The 21,555-nt window shown below is 36.4% G+C and overlaps 1 protein-coding gene across 3 annotated transcripts in view; it reads left to right on the top strand.

Annotated features, from left to right (window-relative positions):
- The window catches only part of LOC107734216 (MKL/myocardin-like protein 2), a 42,311-nt gene extending 36,915 nt beyond the window's left edge, over positions 1 to 5,396 (top strand). For 2 of the 3 annotated variants that reach the window (XM_016546113.1, XM_016546109.1), the window contains exons 15-16: positions 3,874 to 3,934; positions 4,248 to 5,395. In XM_016546113.1, coding sequence (XP_016401599.1) covers positions 3,874 to 3,934; positions 4,248 to 4,741 — 555 coding nt within the window. In that variant the 3' untranslated portion in view covers positions 4,742 to 5,395. Of the gene's footprint in view, positions 1 to 3,873; positions 3,935 to 4,247 lie in introns of all 3 variants that reach the window. The other variant, XM_016546110.1, reaches the window with a different exon arrangement.
- Positions 5,397 to 21,555: the final 16,159 nt, after the last annotated feature.

The raw sequence follows: 21,555 nt of genomic DNA, 5'->3' as shown, positions 1-21,555 counted from the left end.
GACTCAGTCATTCCAAAACATTAACTTTGTTCTTCTTTAACCATTCTTTGGTAGAACATGTGCTTGGGGTCGTTGTCTTGCTGCATGACCCACTTTCTCTTGAGATTCAGTTTAGAGGTCTGCGCGGGACTGTTTTTTTAGTTCCGCTCCCGCAAGCAAAAATTGTATTTCTTATTTTTATTCATCTTGTCAGGATACAATTCGTTTAACATGGACAACACAATAGGGAAAAAGTGCTGCAGAGAGGCGCTCCCGTTCAAATTACACCAGAGTTACCGACCGCTATCGCGTTTTATTCAGTAATTTAATCCCCCGGCGCAAAAAATCCGGTCGGGTCCCGCGGTTCCCGGGTCAGTCCACTTAAGATGGACTGACCCTATATTCCAAATCCTCTGATGCCATATGATGACTGAAATTTAATAATAATAATAATTTATATTTATATAGCGCCTTTCCAACACCCAAGGTCACTTTACAAGTCCGGTTTAAGGAACAGAAACAAATAAGCATCAATACCAGAAGACAGAACACATACCAAGAGCTGAGAGTACAGATACCACTTACAAAGTTAGATTAGAGATACAGAGAGAATGTAGATAAACATCCATAACAGAGTACAAATTACAGACTGAAAACTGAAGAGTAATACTCAGAGAAAAAAATTGTTTTTAAGAGGTTTTTGAAGGAGAGAAGGGAGAATGCTTGACGGATGTTTTGAGGAAGAGCATTCCACAATCTGGGAGACACCACCCTTAAAGCCCTAGCTCCCATAGTCACCAGACGAAGCTTAGGGGTGACGAACAATCCCTCACTAGAAGATTGTAAGGAGCGGGCAGGAGTAAGTCAGATAAATATGTAGGACCAAGGTTATGGAGAGCTTTATAAGTGAGAAGTAGTATCTTGTAGTTTATGCGCAAGGAAACCGGAAGCCAATGAAGGTGATAGAGGATGGGGGTAATGTGATCACTCTTTCTTGTGTGAGTAATCTTGTGTAGAGTTTTGAACATATTGTAGTCGTTTGATATTATTAGCTGACAGGCCATGAAGAAGTGAATTACAGTAATCTAGTTGAGATGTGACAAAGGCATGTGTAACAGTTTCAGCATCCTGATGACTGAGAGAGGATCGAATACAAGAGATATTACGTAGGTGGAAAAAAGCTGTCTTTACTACTTTACCAATGTGATCATTGAATGAAAGAGTGGAATCAATGAGAACACCAAGATTGCGAACTTAAGTGGAGGGCATAATCAGATCACCATCCAGATCCATCAGTTGACCAGAAAGCTTAGATACAACAGCTTTAGAACCAATCAGAGTTAAATTTAAGGTAATTTGCCTCCAGCCAAAGCTTGAGTTCCTTGATGCAATTTGTTAATGCAGGTGGAGGAAACACTGAGGTGGAAGGTGCGCTAAAATAAATTTGAATATCATCTGCGTAACAGTGGAAGTTAAACCCATAGCGTTTGATTATTTGTCCAATTGGTAGCATATACTGTAAATGGTAAAGAGGAGAGGGCCCAAAACAGAACCTTGAGGTACACCAGAACTGATGGATTTGGTAGATGATTTGTGTTTCTGGTATATAACAAATTGTTGCCTCCCGGTCAAATAGGAGGAAAACCATTCAAGGGCTGTGCCAGTAATTCCAATTGCTGAAAGCCGTGAGAGGAGTATCTCATGACAAACAGGGTCAAAAGCAGAGCTGAGGTCTAACAGAAGGAGAGTGCTGAGAGCACCAGAATCAGAAGCTAAGAGAAGATCGTTAAGAACCTTAACCAGGGCTGTTTCAGTACTGTGTAATGGACGAAAGCCAGACTGGAAGGGCTCATAGAGGGTGTGTGCTGTTAAGAAGGCCTGTAACTGGGAGGCTAATATCTAATATCTAAGAAAGGATCAACCAACTTCCATGCACGATAATCAATCAAGGATTTAACAACAGGTTTTGTAATGTAAAAATTACAAGAAAATTCAATCAGTTTATGATCAGAGATACCGGTGTCAGAGCCTTTTAAGGCAGTAATGTCGATACCAGTAGAGCAAACCAAATCCAGTGTATGGCCATGTACATGAGTTGGAAAATCAATATGTTGCTGCAGATTAAAACAATCAAGGACAGACATGAACTCAAGAGCATGAACAGTATCAGTAGTATCAACATTCAAGAAGACTAGTAGAGGAATTAGACAGCCTGATTATCTCATCAACCACTGTGGGGACAATAGAGTCAAAACTAGAGAAGCTATGAGCATGGCATAATGAGAGAAGTTCAGTAGTGGGAACTGAGGTAGGGTGTAGACATATCAACATGAATATTGAAATCCCCTAGCAATAGCATAGCTGTAGATTGGGCAGAAGCAATTGTCAACAATTCACACAAGTCTGACAGAAATCGCATGTTTGTTTTAGGACGACGATACACCAGTATTATGAGCAGTGAAGTGTGACTAGTGATTTTAAATGCCAAATATTCAAATGATGTCACCTCAAGGAAAGGAGACAGCTCAATGTGAAGACTCTGACGATAGACCACCGCCAGGCCCCCACCCCTGCCTCCAATTCGGGGCTTAGTCAGAGTACTGAAACCAGGAGGAGAAAGCAGATTAAGTTCAACAAAGTCATTAGATGCTTGCCAGGTTTCTGTGAGATTAAGTCCCGAAGAAACGTTCCTTTCCCAGTTAAAGACCGAGTGTTGAGTAGGGCAAAATTACCACATCGCTGCACATTCTTGTTAAGCACCGAGTCATCTCTGGTCTTTTCTAGTGGCCTTAGCGACGATAAACAAACTCCGCGATGTATATACGTAGAGGATGACTTCAATATGCTTAATCTATGAGACCAGATAGAGGGGATAGAAGCAGGCGAAGAGCAGTTAAAGTTCAGGAGTCGTTTTGGTGAGCGATGAATATAGCAGGGCCGACGAGCAATTCCAATAGTTTTACACAGTCCTTATGTGGCGGGTCCAGCCGGGAAAAACAGGTCAAACGACGCAACTGCGCAGATGTGTAAAAAAACTCAATTTGAATGAAAAACAGCAAGGATAGCAAAAAAACACAAGAGGCCATCAGTCTCACGGCCAAACAAGATTTATTTGAGAAAAATTTCAAAGTGATGAGAAAGTGGAGACTCACTCACCGACACTGTCAAGCGGTACAAACACACCATCATTCCGGGTAGAGGGCTCGCTGGAGTGTAAGGCGTGTAGCAAAGTTAACATCCAAAAGAGGACAGTTCAAAACTTTGATTATAAATCCAGTCCGGAGATCGATAAGTGAAGATGGAAATGTTCACAAAAAACAAAAAGTAGACGAACCAAGCGATTTCACGACAAAAACAGACAGAGAAAGCAAAGGCGAAGAGAAGCGGCCGCCAAGTTGCGCACTGCGTACTCTCAACGGAAAAGGCCGTTAAGTTATTACATACTTCCATAGTACATACTTATCAGATAAAAACAGACAAAAATATCTATACTGGTCTCATAGTATTATCTCCAATTCCCCCATGAAAAAGAAAAATGAAATACTTGATAGTTCAATATCAATATTTCAATATACAATAAATGCACTCTGACACCTGTCACAATAAAGTCAGTATACAATATCACTATTTTATTGTATGACATTTTTTGTTTTCTCCAAAGAATTCGGTAAACGATTTTTTTTAAAGGTGCTATTTAAGTACTTTTTATTTCATGAGAACTGTCTCTTTGTTTGCAGTTAACCAGAGGTAGTCCTTGTCCATTGTTAAATGCTGTGATGACTGTAGTTATTTTAGTTAGTTTAGCTGACTGTAATTATTGCTTCTTCTCATTTGCCTTTTCTTCAGTGCTGTCCTTGTACTGAAAAGTAATTTTTATTTTTTGTCGGTTTGCAGATTCCCACAGCAACGAGTCAACAGATGGATGATCTCTTTGACATTTTAATAGAAAGTGGAGGTGAGTTTGTCATTTTGTTGCAGACTACAATAGTTCATTTGTCAACTCAAACTATAAATCAAATACAGATGTTTATTTTCACACTTGATAATCGTGAGTGTCTGTGTGGAGGCTGAGAATGTCAGGCGCATCCTGGCTACATTTCCCAGAATCCCCTTTTCCAGTGCTGCCTGCGGTAACAGCCTGGCATCTGCTAGATTCAGTGGCAAATACACTACCGTTCAAAAGTTTACCGTCAGTAATCTATTTATCTTTTTTTTTAACTAAAATGTTAACTTTTTAATTTCTTGTGTGACCCCGTTATTTTCTGCAGAGATCACTCCCTTTAGTCAACAGGACCCATCTGTGCCTAAGATGATGCCTGTCACGGTCAGCATCACCACCCTGCCTATCAGCACCGCCCTGTCCCGTCCACCCGCCCAGGTGCAGATGGCACCCCCGCCGGCTCTCATGGTGGAGCCCATGCCCAGCCTGGCCTCCCTGATCTCCGACAACCAGTTGGAGGCTCTGCTAGAGGGCACGCTGGTTGGGGACACAGAGCCGGAGCAGAGGACTTTGGGCCTGCTGGAGGAGCTTCAAAGCCAGATACTGGAGCAGACAAACTCCCCAATGGACACTTCAGAGCTCGGTTTCACCGTCCCGCCTGCACCTTCCTCCTCCGCCCTGTCCTTTAGTCTCCAAGACACTGGCCTGGACAACATGGAGTGGCTGGATATCACTATGCCTGGGCCCATCGGCGGACTCAATCCATTGGGCATCACCTCTGAATTCCTGGATGCTCATGATCTGCAGCTGCACTGGGACTGACAGGAATCACTTCAACAAGCCGTCTGTCTGTGGGGGAAGTAGGGATCGTCTGTGTGGTGGCGGTTCACGTCTGGCAGCTTTATGTGACTAGACTTCACTTATGCTGGTTCTAATCACCATCTGTTCTCATTCACCTTTTGATCAGAAAAGACACAAGAGCCTTGTAGGTAATGCTGGCTAGGGCTCTCTTTGCTGTGCCATTCTGAGAGGGAGCTGCAGATTGAATTCTGCTGTATTGCTATTTTGGGTTTTTTATTCATGTGCCATTGACATCAGATTGGTTGCAGTCAGGCTATAAATATCCTCACAGCTAGTTTTAAGGAAGGGTAAGCTGTCGGTTCCAAATGATGTGGCATCACAGTAGAGTTCAACTTGTTTGCTAAATTAAAAATTGAGCCTTGAGCAATGACGCCATTAGCGCTCCTGTCCGTGATCATGAGTGTCTGTGTGGAGGATGAGAATGTCAGACTCAACCTGGCAGTCAAGTCATGTTTCCCAGAATTCCCTTTTTCAGCACTGACTACAGTAACAGCCTGGTGTCTGCAAGATTCAGTGGCAAATACACTACCATTCAAAAGTTTGGGGTCAGTAAGATTTTTTATAACAGAAATTGAGTGTTATTTAGCAAAGATCTAATTATTTGATCAAAAGTGACATATATAATGTTACAAATGATGTTTATATGTTTCTATTCATCCTAAAATAATGCATTCAGAATAAATTGCATTTTAAAATAGAAAACAGTTATTTTATATTGCAGAAATGTTTCACAATTTTACTCTTTTTACTATATATTTTTTTTTATTACATGTACATAATGCCTAGTGAGCATAAAAGACTACTTAAAAAAAAAAAATAACCTTACCGACTCTAAACTTTTAAATGGTAGTATAGTTTGATGGAGAAGATCTAATTAACATATCACTTACTTTTTAGCATTCAAAAGTTTGGGGTCAGTAAGATTTTTTATAACAGAAATTGAGTGTTATTTAGCAAAGATCTAATTATTTGATCAAAAGTGACATATATAATGTTACAAATGATGTTTATATGTTTCTATTCATCCTAAAATAATGCATTCAGAATAAATTGCATTTTAAAATAGAAAACAGTTATTTTATATTGCAGAAATGTTTCACAATTTTACTCTTTTTACTATATATATATTTTTTTATTACATGTACATAATGCCTAGTGAGCATAAAAGACTACTTAAAAAAAAAAAATAACCTTACCGACTCTAAACTTTTAAATGGTAGTATAGTTTGATGGAGAAGATCTAATTAACATATCACTTATCAACTTTTTAGCAAATCTGCCTTTTTATGATATTGTTTGACTCCTTGACCAGAGGAATTGATTGATGTTTTATAAAGTGGCTGCAACTGCAAATTTCCTGTAAACGTAAACGGCTGATCTTAGATGAGGTTGCAAAGAGCATTTGGTTTGATTTGCATCTGAGAATTGCAGACATGTACATTTTTTTAATCCTGGACACATGGAAAATTTGTCTCAGTTCATTTGTCATCAATCAGCTCTCAATTTCAGCCCAAAATATCCCATTTCGATTAACAGGCGATCAGTTCAACTATACCATTGTGAAATGGTCTCAAATGAATCTATGAAAGTTTATGTAAATAATCTATGAGAACAAATATTTGTAAAAAAAAAAAAAAAGAAAAGAAAAAAGCAAAAAGAAAAACTATTTTGTCTGACTCGTTGGATGTCCGACCCCTTGTCTGTGTGTATGTGAATTGTGAATCAGTGTGTCTGTGTGTGATTGTTCGTCACTTCAGTGGAATGTTGTGTGTTTGACTGCATCATACTGTAAGGAAGTTCCAGTTTTTTCCCCACATTTTTCTCAGTTCGGTTCGCACAGTGGTTGCTATATTTTAAGTTCTTATTTGCATATTTTTGATGCCATGGAAAAAAACTGCTTTTAGAAAACGATTATGTAAATGAAGCCACCAGAAGTTACAGCTGACACTAAATACGGTGATCTCAAACAGTACTATATATTACGTATGAACACAGGGCATCTTTGTACCGTTTATTCCTTCAGTAAATTACATTTTGAAAATGCAAAACTCTCTGTGGTTTCAGAAGCAAACTGGACAGTTGAAGTGGTAACTGATGACTTTACTGCATGTTAAATGTCACTGGCAGCTTAATAATTCATTTGTTGAGGGAATCAGAGAACAAATGAATCCAGATTTGTCTGCTTTCGTTGTTCTGAAATTTTTAACAGGCCTGTTTTGTCAGGTTCCTATACTAAATGTTTGCATGTGAGTGCATGTGTTTGTATGGCTGAGTGTCTCTGTCTGTTTTCCTGCTTTTATGTTCGAAATTGCTACAGACCATACAAATGAAATATCTGAGTAAATGAACAACATTATATATATTTGCAAATATCTTGGCAGCATGTGAATAATCAAATTGATGTGATGTCTTTAAGAGAAACATCCTTTTGTTGCTTTTCCTTCTGTTTAGCCCTTTCTGTGCTTTTCTTTCATGATTTAATGTTGTCAACCACCTCGTGAATAATATATATATATATATTCTGCTCTGACGGGACACCTTTCCATTCAGCGAGGCAATAACCACTGACCACTGGCTTTCAGATCTTTCAGATTTTTGTTTGATCCAAAGGGACATACATTATTTGTACAAGATGTACAGCACTTTGCTGCTGCAGTGATGAACTGCTCGTCACAGTTAGATCAACCGCACAGCATCAAAGCACCTTTACAGATGAGCTTTTATTAAAGAGAACCTTTATCAGCTTTTTGTGCGTCAGTGTTACGTGTGTGTCGTCCGCTCACAAGTCCATGATTAACTCTGCTCATCGGCTCTGTTTAAGGCATTGTACTGTTCGCTCTGCATACTGTCCAAATTCTGGCCTCTCCAGGAGGAAAGAAAAAATGCCAATTACTAGTTTTAACTAGTAGAATCTTTCACTGCTATGTGTAGCTTTGGGGACGAATTTAGTCCAGTAAGGAATAATGCATGTGTCTGACTGTTCAGAGCAGTTTTTGGCATTACTGACTGCTGTTATAATGCAGCCTGTGTTGTTACCAATGTTACCATTAGTAACAACACTTTTTGGAAATGAAAGTACAAATGTGTAGCAGGACTAACAGCACTTTTTGGTAAAGAAAGTGTTACACTTTATATTAAGTGAACAATTCCTGTGGATTTACCATGTAATTACTCTGATGTTACACCACACATCTAGTTACTATGCAAGTACACAGGTATTAGGACCACTTAATATAAAGTGGGACCACTGTGGTAGTGTATGTTTGCTTGAATAAATGCAGCCTTGGTGAGAATAATAGATTTTCAAAAAAATAAATAAATACCCCACATTTTTGAATGGTATTGTAGGTGGTTGAGAATTTTTCCGTTGGAGAAAAATGTTAATCTGCATTGAATTTGCATTGAGTTGATATGTAAGTCCCATTCTCTGTTGGAGAGTAAAGCAATAACTTGCATTTTATATACAGTGCTGTATTGTATACAGTATATGCAGGAGATCAGATATCAGAGCATCACTTCAGTTTTACATCATCTATTTGCATGGGCACCTATTCTGGCTGAGCTCTAGAAACCCGTGGCTTGCGTTTTTGACATTTAGGACGTCAAAGCTCAGCTCTAGTTAAGCTTCGTGTAGAGATTTAGGATTCCTAGCTCCTTGTTTTCAACATCGTCTGCTGGACTCATCTAGATGTCATGGTCTTTATCCAATATTGATGTATATTATGTATCAGTGGTGATGACACTGGGCGATACTTAGCCTTTGAACATGCTCCAAAGCGGGAGATCAATCATCATTTGTATGCCATATGTTTTGCACATTCAATCATCATTTGTATGCCATATGTTTTGCACATTGTGTATATATTTTAATGGATGTAATACATATTTTTACACGTTTGGAGCATCCATGAGCTCTATTTTGTGAATAGTTTTGAAGATATGATTATATATATATATATATGTATATATACGCCATCACATATCAGTGAAAATTAATGTATTGTGAAAATACTGTTGTAGAGGATGTTTTAGAGTCTCTTAAATATACCAGAGGAATGACATGCAAAACTTGTCTGTTTGTTTATTTTTGTCATAAGAGAGCTGAAACTGTTGTTTTTATACTCTGAATATTTAATATTCTACATATTTTCAAATGGTAACATTCCATATATAATAGAAAGATTCATATACAAAAACAATCCATTGTTTTCATGGTGACATCTGATACAGTATTCTTCCTATAAACAGTTCTCCAGGCTCATTTACATGACTACTACATGAATGCAAACTAGTATTCATAGAATCACAAATGTCACTCAAACTTGGTAATATCAATTTGGATATTGGTTGATTATACTGTTAAATAAGATGTTGCCTTGATAAACATCTTTTGTTTCAACGGCTTGGATTGTTATCCAAATCATTGTTACTGTCCACATTGGTCATGACTGCAGCAAATTTTTTTTTTTTTTTACTACATATAATATATATGAAAAATAGTACTCATAGTTGTATATATGTAATAGAGTAAGCCTACTATAAGTACTATTCCTCCATTTTGGAGAAACGTACATGTACTGCACTACATTTTAGAAATAGTGAAACGAAGAAATAGAGACCCACTTCAAGATGTGATAGTGATGTTCAGTTGATGAACGGATTCTTTTCAATGAACCGTTTAAATCGGTTCACACTGAATGAGTCATTTGTGAATTTAACTGATCCAAATGCAGGAGTTTACAGCTCTGATGTAGACTGGTCAGAGCGAGTCTAAACCACTGATTTGGTCATGTCTGACTCAAAATGAGCCAGTGGTACATGTTTTGTTTACTTCTACAACCACTAGTCATGACTATGTTTCTATCACCCTAAAGGCCTATTGGAAATGGTTGATACACTGCTGGACTAGTGGCCACTTGCACAATATTAATGTAGCACATTAGATCCTCTTACTCTTAGTCAATTATTATTTGCTTAACTTGACTATAGTTGAATTCCTTTGTACATGTAGTTTCGCCACATCTCAAAGCCTACATATGGACTTCCCCAGCACAGAGACAAAAATCCAGGCCTGACCCCTGTGCTCAGCTTTAAGCTCTTCTGGAGGTTTTCACAGTCATGTTATTGCAGATCAATAACTGTATTACTCTTTGCTTCAAATTCTATTTACTGAACATATATCTTTGTGGCAGGATGGACACCTGTGGGTGACATCTTTGAAGCGATTCATACAAAAGGGGACCAGGCAACATCCGGCCAGGCACCTGCCCCAGAAACAACAGAATGGCAATGTAAATGTAAACTCAATGCAACATGTACATACAACAGTTCTGGTTCTTGAATCTGATTAGCCGAGTGTATTAATGGAGCGTTTTGTTCAAAGCACTGATGCATTCAGCAACAAATAAAAGGTATAGTTAGCCCCAAATGTTTTCATTTATTCACTCTCGTGTCTTTCTAAGCTTGTGTGACTTTCTTTAGTGTGAAATGTGTCAGTTTTTTGTTGTTGTTGTTCATTTAAGCCAACTGTCCCCAAAACTGTTTGGATACCCACATTCTTCAAAATATTTTTATTTGTGTTCCACACAAGAAACTCATACAGATTTGGAATGACATGAGGGTGTGTAAATGATTACAAAATGTTTGTTTTTGAGAAAACCATCCCTAACTTTACGAGCGAGTCATTGAATTATTCACTCGATTTGTATTATAACATTCAGTTATTCTGGAATGTGTTGCTGATAGATGCACAATGAGTAATTAGGTTTCGTCAAACTGTATGTTTTCAGCAATACTCTGGTTAAAAAGTAAATTGTTAACTTCTTGTTTACTTTGTTAACTTATTGTTACAACTTCTTTGTATTAAAGCAATATTACACTTGCAATTGTGCTGTTGGTCTGAATATCAGCACGGCTGTGATTACTTGCAATATTTGGAACAACAGCACTTTTGCTTGTGTGCTTATAGATTATTCACTATAGAGTACTTACCCAACCACAGATAAGAGACAGCAAAAGAGAAAGGCATTGCTGCCCAGTTTATAGTAGATCTCAGTGTTGACAATCTTCTGGCAAGTAGGGCATTTTACTTTTGCAGGGAACATGGTGACATCGTCCAGGCTTACTACTGTCTCTGGGAAGGCGAAACACGTTCATTTTGTTTATTCATTCATCATATATCAGTTCTATGGCAATCTAACCTGGACATTTGTCCATGGTTTTTGCCCAACTCGTCAAGTTGTAAAGATGTGCCATGTATGTAACAAACTGTTATTTTACCTGAGTTGTCCTCTTGCCGAGCAATGGTAGGAGAAATTGTCTCTGTAAAAGAAATATGAAGAAATCTTTGGATTGGAGCTTTTCCATTTGATATGAAGAGTATATTATACAAGATAATTAATGTTACGTTTGCAGCCTATCTATATTATTTCACCTGTGTTTTCCTCTTGCAGAGCAGTGATAGGAGAAATAGTTTCTGCAGAAACGGGGAGAATGTAGAGCCCTTGGATTGGAGCTTGAATTGGATCTGTCACAGAAAGTATATCATACAGGATAATTAATGTTTCATTTGCACACTTATGACTGAGAATGTTCCAGAAAAACCACAGTATCACAAAAAATATGATTTTGTGTAGGATTGAGCGGTGCACAACCTTACACTTTTTGACTTTCTCAGTTTGTGTAAATCCACATGGGGTTCAGAGTATAATATTATAGTATAATATAATTAACGTATAATTTTTCCACATTAATTTCACACTTAAGTACAAATATGTGGTTTTGTTTCATAATTACAGTGTATGTTTTTTTATTTATTTACCCCAAAAGAATGGAAGTGAAATGTAACAACATGCCACATAGGTGGGGCGCATTGTAACAGACAGCTTAAAATTTTAATGAAAAAACATAAAAGACCAACTATAATATTTTGTCAATCAAATAAAATTGACTTTTTTCAAATAAAATAATGGTATTTTTTTTTTTATGAAAAAGAATGTAATTTTGGAGTTTGACAGTGAACACATTGTAACCAGGGCCCCATGCTTGGGACGGCCCTGATCGCAATGCACAGCTATACAGCATAGTTCAAAACAATGTGAGCAAATAGATTAAGAAAGACTTTCAGACATTTAGAAAATCACAACCCTCCCATCCCTCCACACACAGCTCTCACAGAACACGAGAAATAATAAACGAGCCAAAATGCTTTACATTTCTTAAAGGGGTCATATGATGTTGCTAAAAAGAACATTATGTTGTGTATTTGGTGTAATGCAATGTGTTTATGCGGTTTAAGGTTAAAAAAACACATTATTTTTACATAATGTACATTGACATGGCGGCAGCAGCAACAATACTACAGCGAGAATAAAAGTTACGCCTTCTTTCTATGCGTGAACATTTGGGCGGTGTTATGCAAATCTTCCCACACAGTGACGTAGACATGTGGGGGCGTGTTTACACGAGGCGTTTTAGGAGGGCGTGGACAAGTCTTAACTTTAATAAAGAATATCTCTTTGGGTTTGAGACTTTAGTCTTTGCAACTTTAGGGATGTTATCTATGCACGAACATAGATAACATCGTGCTATGGTGGTGCAGGCCCCACCATAGCACAGAAACTGCACTTGTTAAAATTACAAATGACTTGCTTCTTGCGTCAGACCAAGGCTATATCTCATTGCTAGTTTTACTTGATCTTAGTGCTGCGTTCGACACTATAGATCATGACATACTCATAGATGATAAGCTACCACTAAATATTGTAGAAACTTAATTTGCTGTAAAGTTGCTTTGCAATGATTTGTATCGTGAAAAGCGCTGTACAAATAAACTTGACTTGACTTGACTTGACGAACAGCTTGTAACACTCCAAAGAGAAAGGAAAATTTGAAATTGCATCAATTTACCCTTTAAACCCTTTAAAATAATTTCTGAACATTAAACATCGACTCCCAGTCTTTATTCACCTGTTTCTTGTGGTTTCTCATAAAAATTCATGAAAGTAAATAGTGTAAATTACATTACTAATGTCATAGAATAGAATAGTTCTAATAATAGCAGGGCACATTGTAACACAGTGTTAATACGTTCCCCATCTGTGCAACTGGAAATTAAAACTGGTTAGTGTCTTCTGCTAGTTAGCATTAAAGGGGTCATGACATGAGAAATCAAATTTGCCTTGATCTTTTAGCATAAAAGAGACCTTTGTACCATTAAAACATCCTGCAAGTTTCATAGCTTAAAACGTCCTCCTCATTATGAACAAAGCCTTTATTTAATCAAGCTCCAAAAACGGCTAATTTTGGATCTGAAGGGCAAGGTGACGTCACCTGGGCGCAGTCATAAACACTGCCTCCAGAGCAAGACATCGATGAATAGACATCTTCTCACCATAGGCCCCGCCCACTAGCATTCAGTCGCTTAACGGCTTGACACTTGATTACACTGAATGCGAGTCTTGTGTGTCAAAAGCAAATAGAAATTACAATCACTGCCGCTATCTTGTCTTCACTGGATACAGTATAGAGATGTGCATTCGCTTTCTGACACCGCCAACGCGCTTGAGTCTGTCAATAGGACGAATAGAGTGAAAGAGCGTTCGCTTTGACACGTTTGGTTTAAACAGCTCGTTCATGTCTCTGTACAGATATCAGAAGGATCCCAGCGTAAGGAACAAGTAGATAGTTTATTTTTAATGGTATCCCGGATCGTGCACATGTTGTTTTGTAAACAAGGCACAGTGTCATGGAGAGTTCACAAAGAAGCATTTGTTGAAAGATGAAGCGGTACTAGATCTGACTGCAGCTGCATCACAAATCGTAAGTAAATTATCTAATAATGCTTTGTCTGGAAATGACCGTTTTATTTTGATTATGTTGTCAAAAATCACATGCAATAGCGAGGGGGCGTTGATACTGTTTCCTATGCAATGACATTAGCCAATCATAACAGTGGCCGATTACTGAGAAGCCTTAAAGAACACGCCCCTTAAAAACGGGTCATTTTAGAGAGAGGTTCAGAATGAGCGTTGAAAATATTTTTCCACTTTTTTTTTTTTGTGCAAACAACTTTATTAACATTATAAGTAAACCTCAAGGAACATGTAAAAAAAAAAAAAAATCCATGTCATGACCCCTTTAAAAAAAATCTAAACTAAAAGATTGTCGATTCAAATAATAGCAGATTTGTCTCATTTTAAATTAACACCAAAAACTGAGATGAAAAATGTACTTAAGCCATAAATTTACTTTTGCTAATGTAAAATAAATGTTATCGGTATCTTCAAAAGATTTTTTAATTTTGGTACAATTTTTTTTCTGTATGGTGTTGATATAACAGTAAATACTGTAAATTTTGTTACGCTAGCATGTGTGGAAATATTTAAACCATGTGTGTTACAAATAACCCTGTGTTAGTTTGTGCCCCATGCACCCCTACTTAAAGAAATAAAGTGGTAATTAAGTTCAGCTTTTTTGTGATGAAATCAAGAGACACTTTTAATTACAGTAAATTATAATTGACATTTTTTATTTTATTTTTGAATTTAATTCATTTTAATATCTTTAATAAATCAAATAAATGTTTTATTTATAATTAAAACTAATTAGTTAAAATCTAATATGTTCTTAATATGTATATGATATGTAAAAATCATTGGATGTGTTTTGAGAACAGATTTACATCATGACCAGTAAATCAAAATTGTTCTTAATGATTTTTTTTTAAATCTAAATGTAATTGTAGATTTGAATGAAATCTAAATGAAATTGTAAAATGTATGATTTTTTCCTTAGAAATGTAATTGACTATAAATACTTACTAATGTAGCATTTTGTAGAATTTTGTTCATGTATTCACTATTTAGTAAAAGAAGTACTGAACTGAGAAGTATTTAAAATATGAAAAAAAAATCTATTTTACATTTTGCTCAAGCTTGTTTCTGCCTTTCTGTTTTGTGTGTGTATATGCATGTGTGTGTTTCTTAAATTCGTCAAATTTATAATGTAGACACATGCCTTTGTCTGTGGTCTGTGTTGTCAAACATTTTTTTTTCTGAATAAGATCCTTCTCTTTTTGCTCCAGTAACTTCAACTCCTCCTCTATTCTGTCCAGTTCTGTAGGGCCCTCTTCATTTGCAAGGTATCCTAAAAAGAAAATGTAAAGCAACCAAATTATTGTTTGTACTAACTAGTCAAATATAAGCATGCAGATGCATTACAGTCAAGAGTGGAGTCATTGCAATTTGAATGCTCATTTCCTGGTAAAGTAGGCAGGTCCTAGAAAGAGTAATTGCATTACATTGTTTTGCATGTTTTATTGCACAGTGAAATAACCAAATGTTGTTGCTCCTACTCTGAAGTCCATAGAGCAGTCTGAGTCTAACATTATTTCCAGGGGCCAACTGCATAATTCTTAACAACTAGTCTGACCAACTTGCAGTTACCAATGTGTAATAAGTATTTTGGGGATTTAAATTAGTCTAATCTACGTTTTTGTAACCCATTATTATGACCAGTCCTAAAAAGAAAAAAGTACTAGACTAGTTTTAAGACTAGTTCAAGCACTTTATGCAACCAGCTGGCCACAGTAATGTTTCAATTAAGGTAACGTTTATTGTTATTATTTAATTAGAGTCATTTCTTTAGCAATATCATTGCCGTTATATTGGTGTATGAGTGTTATTCCATTACCTTCTATTCTGTTGTTCTTCTTTTGGATCTCCTGTAGGAACTGAAGACGGTTTAGCAGCTGTTGTCGTCTGAAGAGGATGTTCCACAGGTCTGTGGTATCTTCATCCTGTTCAGGGCCCTGTGGCAGCACTGGGGTCGCACTATAGTACATTGTCATAGTACATTGCCCTATAGAACAAATTACATTGATTTTACAACCTTATATGCAAGCATATAGCCTACCTTTTGGCCATGTAAATAAAGGTGCGGTCACATTCGCGAAATTTCGCGAGCAAAAATGGCCCGTTGTCCATTGTCAATAGTGTAGCGGAAGTCACTTTCAGACAAACAGCGGCGAATTCGCGTGACCAACTTGCACATGAGCGAAATCTGCATGGAGAACTATTGAAATGAAATTAATGAAATTCGCCCGCGAAATTTCACAGCAACAGTAAATGTGACCGCACTTTAAAACTGAAAAGCCCTACAGTTCTTCACGTGCAGCAGTCTGTGGTTTTAGTCGCAGGTTCGCGAAAGTGATCTAGATTTCTGCATTGCTTACCCATAAAATGTGGTCTGATCTTAATTTAAGCCATAATTATAGACAAACACTATCTGACTAAACTAATTTTTTTTACAAATGCACTTTGCTTATTATTGAGTAAATAATCACAATGTAGGGTGGAGAAAGTAAGTGAAACATTGAATCACTAACTTGTAGCAGCAAAACATTTTTTTTTTTCTGTGGCTGCTTATAAGACTGTTGACCAATTTTGAACCATCCCTCACAAATATGTTTTATCTTAACAATATTGGTTGTAGCACAGCCCTCTTTAGGTTATGCCACAGCATCTCAACTGACTTATGGTCAGGACTAGGGCCATTGTCTTGACTCTTGTTGCAACACCCAATGACCTAAAGTCAGTCATGAACATTTTTTTTGTAAAATATCTTCATAGACTTTTGTATTCATTCGTCCTTTGATGATTGGAAAATGTCCTGGCAGGCTTACCCTGAAGCAGCAAGGCAGTGTTAATCCACAATGATCCTTCTACCATTCTTCATATTTGGGATGAGGTTTTGGAGTTGGTTTGCTCTAAACAGTGTTGTGCATTTTGTCCACAAAACATTTTCCCAAAAGCATTGTGAAAAATCCAGGTGGACCTGTTTTAGTATTTTTTTTTTTGCAGTGCTTTCTGATAATATACACATGCAGAAAGACGTCAGCAGTTTGTAGAGTTTTCTGGAGGTCCTTTGCTGTTGTCCTCTCACCTCTTTCAGGATTGTCCATTGTGTTCGTAGAGATTTAATGGGCAGGTCACCTATGCGACCCACACTTTGAATCTCATTTCTGTAAATTGACTCCAATTAGCTTTTGGAGGTTACTTTTGGTTCACTTACTTTCAACACCCTGCACTGTGAATGATCACATAATGTGTGTTGTTAGTTTAGTCAGATTGTGTCTGTCTATAACTGTGAGTTATATTTAGATCAGACCACATTTTATGAGTAATTAATGCAGAAATCCAAACATTTACAGTCACACATGTAGACACACTTAACTGAACTTTTTATCTTAAAAACCGTTTGATCTTAAGGATTCTGCTTAAGTGCTTGAAATTTGTTTTTAGATAAATACAAATTGTGCCTGTGTAAGAAATTCTTTACAAAACTACAATTTTATAATTAGGACCAGAGAGTGAATAAAAGCAGCCAACATGTGCTGAACATGCATGTGAAGTCCTTTAAAACTCTCATGAAGGTGACTGAAGATTTTAAAGAATATATATATATATATATATATATTTGCATTTTTTGAGCAATGCATAATTGTTTTGTCTTAGTTTTCATTATTACGTTACTATTATTCTAAAACGTCGAAAATAATAAAGAACCTATAGGTGTGTCTAAACATTTGACCGGTAATGTCGATTTTTCTATTACTCAGGTGTGATAGTGATAGTTCACTTGAATATATCGCTGACTGCGCACATACATCTGACTAAGCAGACAAAGCTTTGGAATCTAGTGATACTTGGTTATTTTATTTAGGGAAATTAGCTTTTGCCAAACAAATATCATGTGAGCTTCTTTAATCCAATTTTCATTGAATTTCTCTTCGGCACTGTTGATATAGGTAATATTTTAATTCTGAAGTGTGCACATAATCCAAGCTTGCTAATCATTGCACACATAACCAAATGGGCAAACTCCACTATTTCTCTAGAATTTACAGTAACAAAAAGATTGCAAATAACATTTTGATCTTGTGGACAATACACTGTTGTAATTTTTTTAACTATTGACATTCTACTGACCGCAGTGCATGCCATTAATGTCAGATACAATATTTGACATTTAAACAATGTTTCACATTTAAATAGTTCTTTGAAGAAGTTAGAAAAAGTTGTAATGAAATTTCAAACACAAATTATTCCCCCATTCTGTTAACTAAATAATATAAATGCATGATCTTGAATTTGCCTAAAGAAAACACGTGCCAGAGTTTCAAGCAATCCAAAAGCATGAAAAGAATGAAAGTGTTTAAGAATGTTTGGTCATTTCTGTGCATCATTGCATTGTACATTTGTGTGTATTACTTGTTCAGTTTTCAGTGTTTCAGGCACCATTTATGATGGACATAAAGCCCATTTAAATGATAGAAAAAAACACTGTCCATTAACAAACAGTTTGATCTATAAATGATGGGTACATCACATTACCTATAGGCACTAGGATGCTGTTTGTTCGGTGAGTCAGAGTCCAGCTCCAGTACTGGAAATGATGACAGTTTTGAAGAATTATCAGTTGAGAGAATGATCAGTTTACTCAATTTTTTAAAAATTCCTTTAGCAGTCCTTGCTTAGCAGTTCTCCTTATGCTGGAGAATTTAGCAGTCTTTGAATACTCCCCCATAATCTCTTATGCCTTCTTCCATAAATGTGAATGTCAATCAAAAAATTAGATGACAAAAAACAAACATAAAAATAAAAAGAATAATGATAAAAAATGTAGAAAGCTTCACAGTAAATGCCACCCAGTCTTCAGATAATATTCACCGCCACCATCATCTTTCACCGTTTCTGTTTGTGGGAACTAAACAAGCCAAGATACGATTTCCATCTTGGTTTGAATACATTTTCATAATCAAATTTGCAGTAAGGGGTGACGTTCTGACTGTACACTGGTTTGTGTGTGTGTGTGTGTGTGTGTGTGTGTAGGTAATGTTTAGTGCCTTGTTTTAGAATGGAATATGAAGATGCTCAGAGATAAATACCACTTCCTTATATTTTTATGTATGTCTGAGTTGGGTTTAAAAGCTTTTTTAATTGATAAGGAACAGCAAGAAAAATCATCAGCACCATGGCATTATTTATTTTTAGGCGAAACATTTATTTTTTATTGTTTATTCTTTATTAGAACACACTTCTTTATATTCAAAAGGAGGTTGGCTAAAACACTTCCATGATCCTTTGCTGTCGGTCACCTCTAGAGGTCAGACTTTCACAGTACCAGAGTGGACACTGTAGTGTGAGGAGCTGTTCTGGACCACGGATGTCATTGATTTAGCAAATTTGAATGTGCAAATTTGACCTTGAAGAAGATTAAAAATAAATGAAATTCATATACAGTTAAGGTCTACTTTAGTGGCTGTTAATGGTGTTGCCAGATTAACTAGAATATCCTAGTTTAGAGAAATGTGTCTAACAGTGTTATTTTATTACCATTGATGTACTATTATAGTTTTTGTTAATATTTTGAATTAGATATTTATTTTTCTGTTTTAATTTTAATATTAGTTAAACCTTTCATCATTTTGTTCTGAGTTTTTGTCATTTTTATTAGGTTTTTTTTTTTTTTTTTTTAAATATGCCTATATTGTAAGTTTTAGTAATATTATAGTAATAATTTTAAGTTTTTAGTTTTAGTTATTTTAGTACTTCAACTAAAATGAAAATGGAAAGTACTGCTTTGGCAGCTAGCTGAAAAAAAGTACTTTTCTTATATTTCATTGTATTTAAGTTGAGGGACGTGTTTCCAAACATGTGTCCGTTGTTGCTCATTAAGCATGTCTGTGAAACATTGAGAGGCACTTCCTGTTTGAGAGGAAGCAGCTGGAGTTGAACCGTGAGTAATGAGAGGGGAATGAAAGGCCTGATACATGAGAGTCGGACAGCACTGCTGCAAACCATATAACCCTTCTCCCTTTTTGCCACCCAAACCTCCTCCCCGCCTCCACTTTTTCTCTCCCTTTTGCTCTTTTTCCCTTTGATCCATCGATTTATTTCAACTCTCTCTCTCTGTTCTATCTATAGAATTGCACAATATGTCACAGACAGAATGGGATGTCCAGTCTCTGCAGCAGGCACATGTGCCAAACGTGATCTAGGATGATGACATCACTGGGGGGCGGTGCTTGAACAGGCAATTGGATGAAGTGGGGTGGGAGGGGCAAAGGAAAGGGGGCTAAAACAGTGAGCAAAGGAACAGAAAGAAGCACATATTATGCAAATATTGTTATGCTCAAAGTTGCTGCAGGCTTAATCAATCAGCCTTTGGTGTTGATTAGGTCATTCTATTTCTATAGGATTTATACTAAAAATCCTCTCATTTGAACTGAACCCATTTGCTTTTTACATCTTTAAAATTCATCTAAATATATTTAAATATACATATATTTGTTTTTAACCTGTTTCGGTTTCTGTTCTCCTTGGGGGGGGAAAGCATAATGGTACATTTATTTGTGATCTTTGTCATTCAAATTCACATTTGTCATAATTCATCATTGATTATAAAAACAGTTCATAGCAACAAATAGACTTTGCGGCTTAAAGACGGCAGAGAGTGTAGAATCACTGCAGATAGTTTTGTCTGTATAGATTTGTCTGTGACGTTGCTTTAATCTGCGAGAGAGTCGGTTCTGACCCTCAGAAGCCAGAGCAGGAGGGAGCATGTGCGTATATGTGCACATGGGGAGGAAGAGAGCGGACAAATCAGATCTTCTGTAAGCAGAGAGACATAAAGATATCTGCTTGTGTTTGCAGTCATTACCCCTGTCTGACCAAACACTAACTCATAGCAGCTGGACTGTGTGTTTAGCAAGCAGACACTCTTGAGATACACAATATAATAGTGTTCCTGTAGCTCAAACAGAAGAGCATGGCACTAACAATGCCAAGGTCATAAGTTTGATTCCCAGTAAATGCATAAATTGATTAAAAACAATGTATTGAATGCAATGTAATGCACTTTGTATAAAAGCATCTACCAAGTGCATAAATGCACATGGTATAGGCTATTATTGATCACTTTTACATAATGGGAGTGTGGCACTGCTGATGTTTCTGTTCTTTTTCAATTTTCTGTTTTGGCTTCATTTTCATTGTTTATTTGCAGTAGTAGTAGTAGTGTAGTAGTACTGTAGTGAAAAAGTAGTGACATTTACTGTGATTAGTATTCTTTGATATTATACATCCATTTTTGTGTCTTTCAAACATAAATGTTTGGGCTCCGGGGACTTATTCAACATTTTTGTTAGTTTAGCTAACACAGATGAAGTTTTGTTGAAACTGATTTACTACAAATGACTTGAAAGCATCATATGCATTGTGTTAAAATCTACTAATCAGTAATGTTTTGCAACAAAGTTATCTAGCCAAAGTGTGTTTTTGAATTCATGGTTACATTATGGCTATATGAATTCCAGCTTGTTGCAAATTTTCTTCAAGACATTTATAATGTTACAAACTGTTCTTTTCCATTTCAAAAAATGCTGTTCTTTTGAACTTTTTATTCATCAAAGAATATTTAAAATGTGTAACAGTTCCACAAAACTATTAAGCAACTGTTTTCGACATTGATAATAAAAAAAAGTTTCTTGAGCACCAAATCAGCATATTAGAATGATTTTTAAAGGATCACGTGACACTGAAGACTGGAGTAATGGCAGCTGAAAATTCAGCTTTGCCATCACAGGAATAAATTACATTTTAAAACATAGAAAATAGTTAATATGTAATAATAGTCCACAAGAGTAAATAATTTCATTCATTAAGTCAATATATTAACATATTAGATAGATAGATAGATAGATAGATAGAGAT

This window comes from Sinocyclocheilus rhinocerous, unplaced genomic scaffold (genome assembly GCF_001515625.1).
Source record: "Sinocyclocheilus rhinocerous isolate Xijiao unplaced genomic scaffold, SAMN03320098_v1.1 scaffold820, whole genome shotgun sequence".
Lineage (NCBI taxonomy): Eukaryota > Metazoa > Chordata > Actinopteri > Cypriniformes > Cyprinidae > Sinocyclocheilus > Sinocyclocheilus rhinocerous.
Note: the sequence above shows the minus strand (reverse complement) of the source record. Positions and strands in the feature narration are given on the sequence as shown.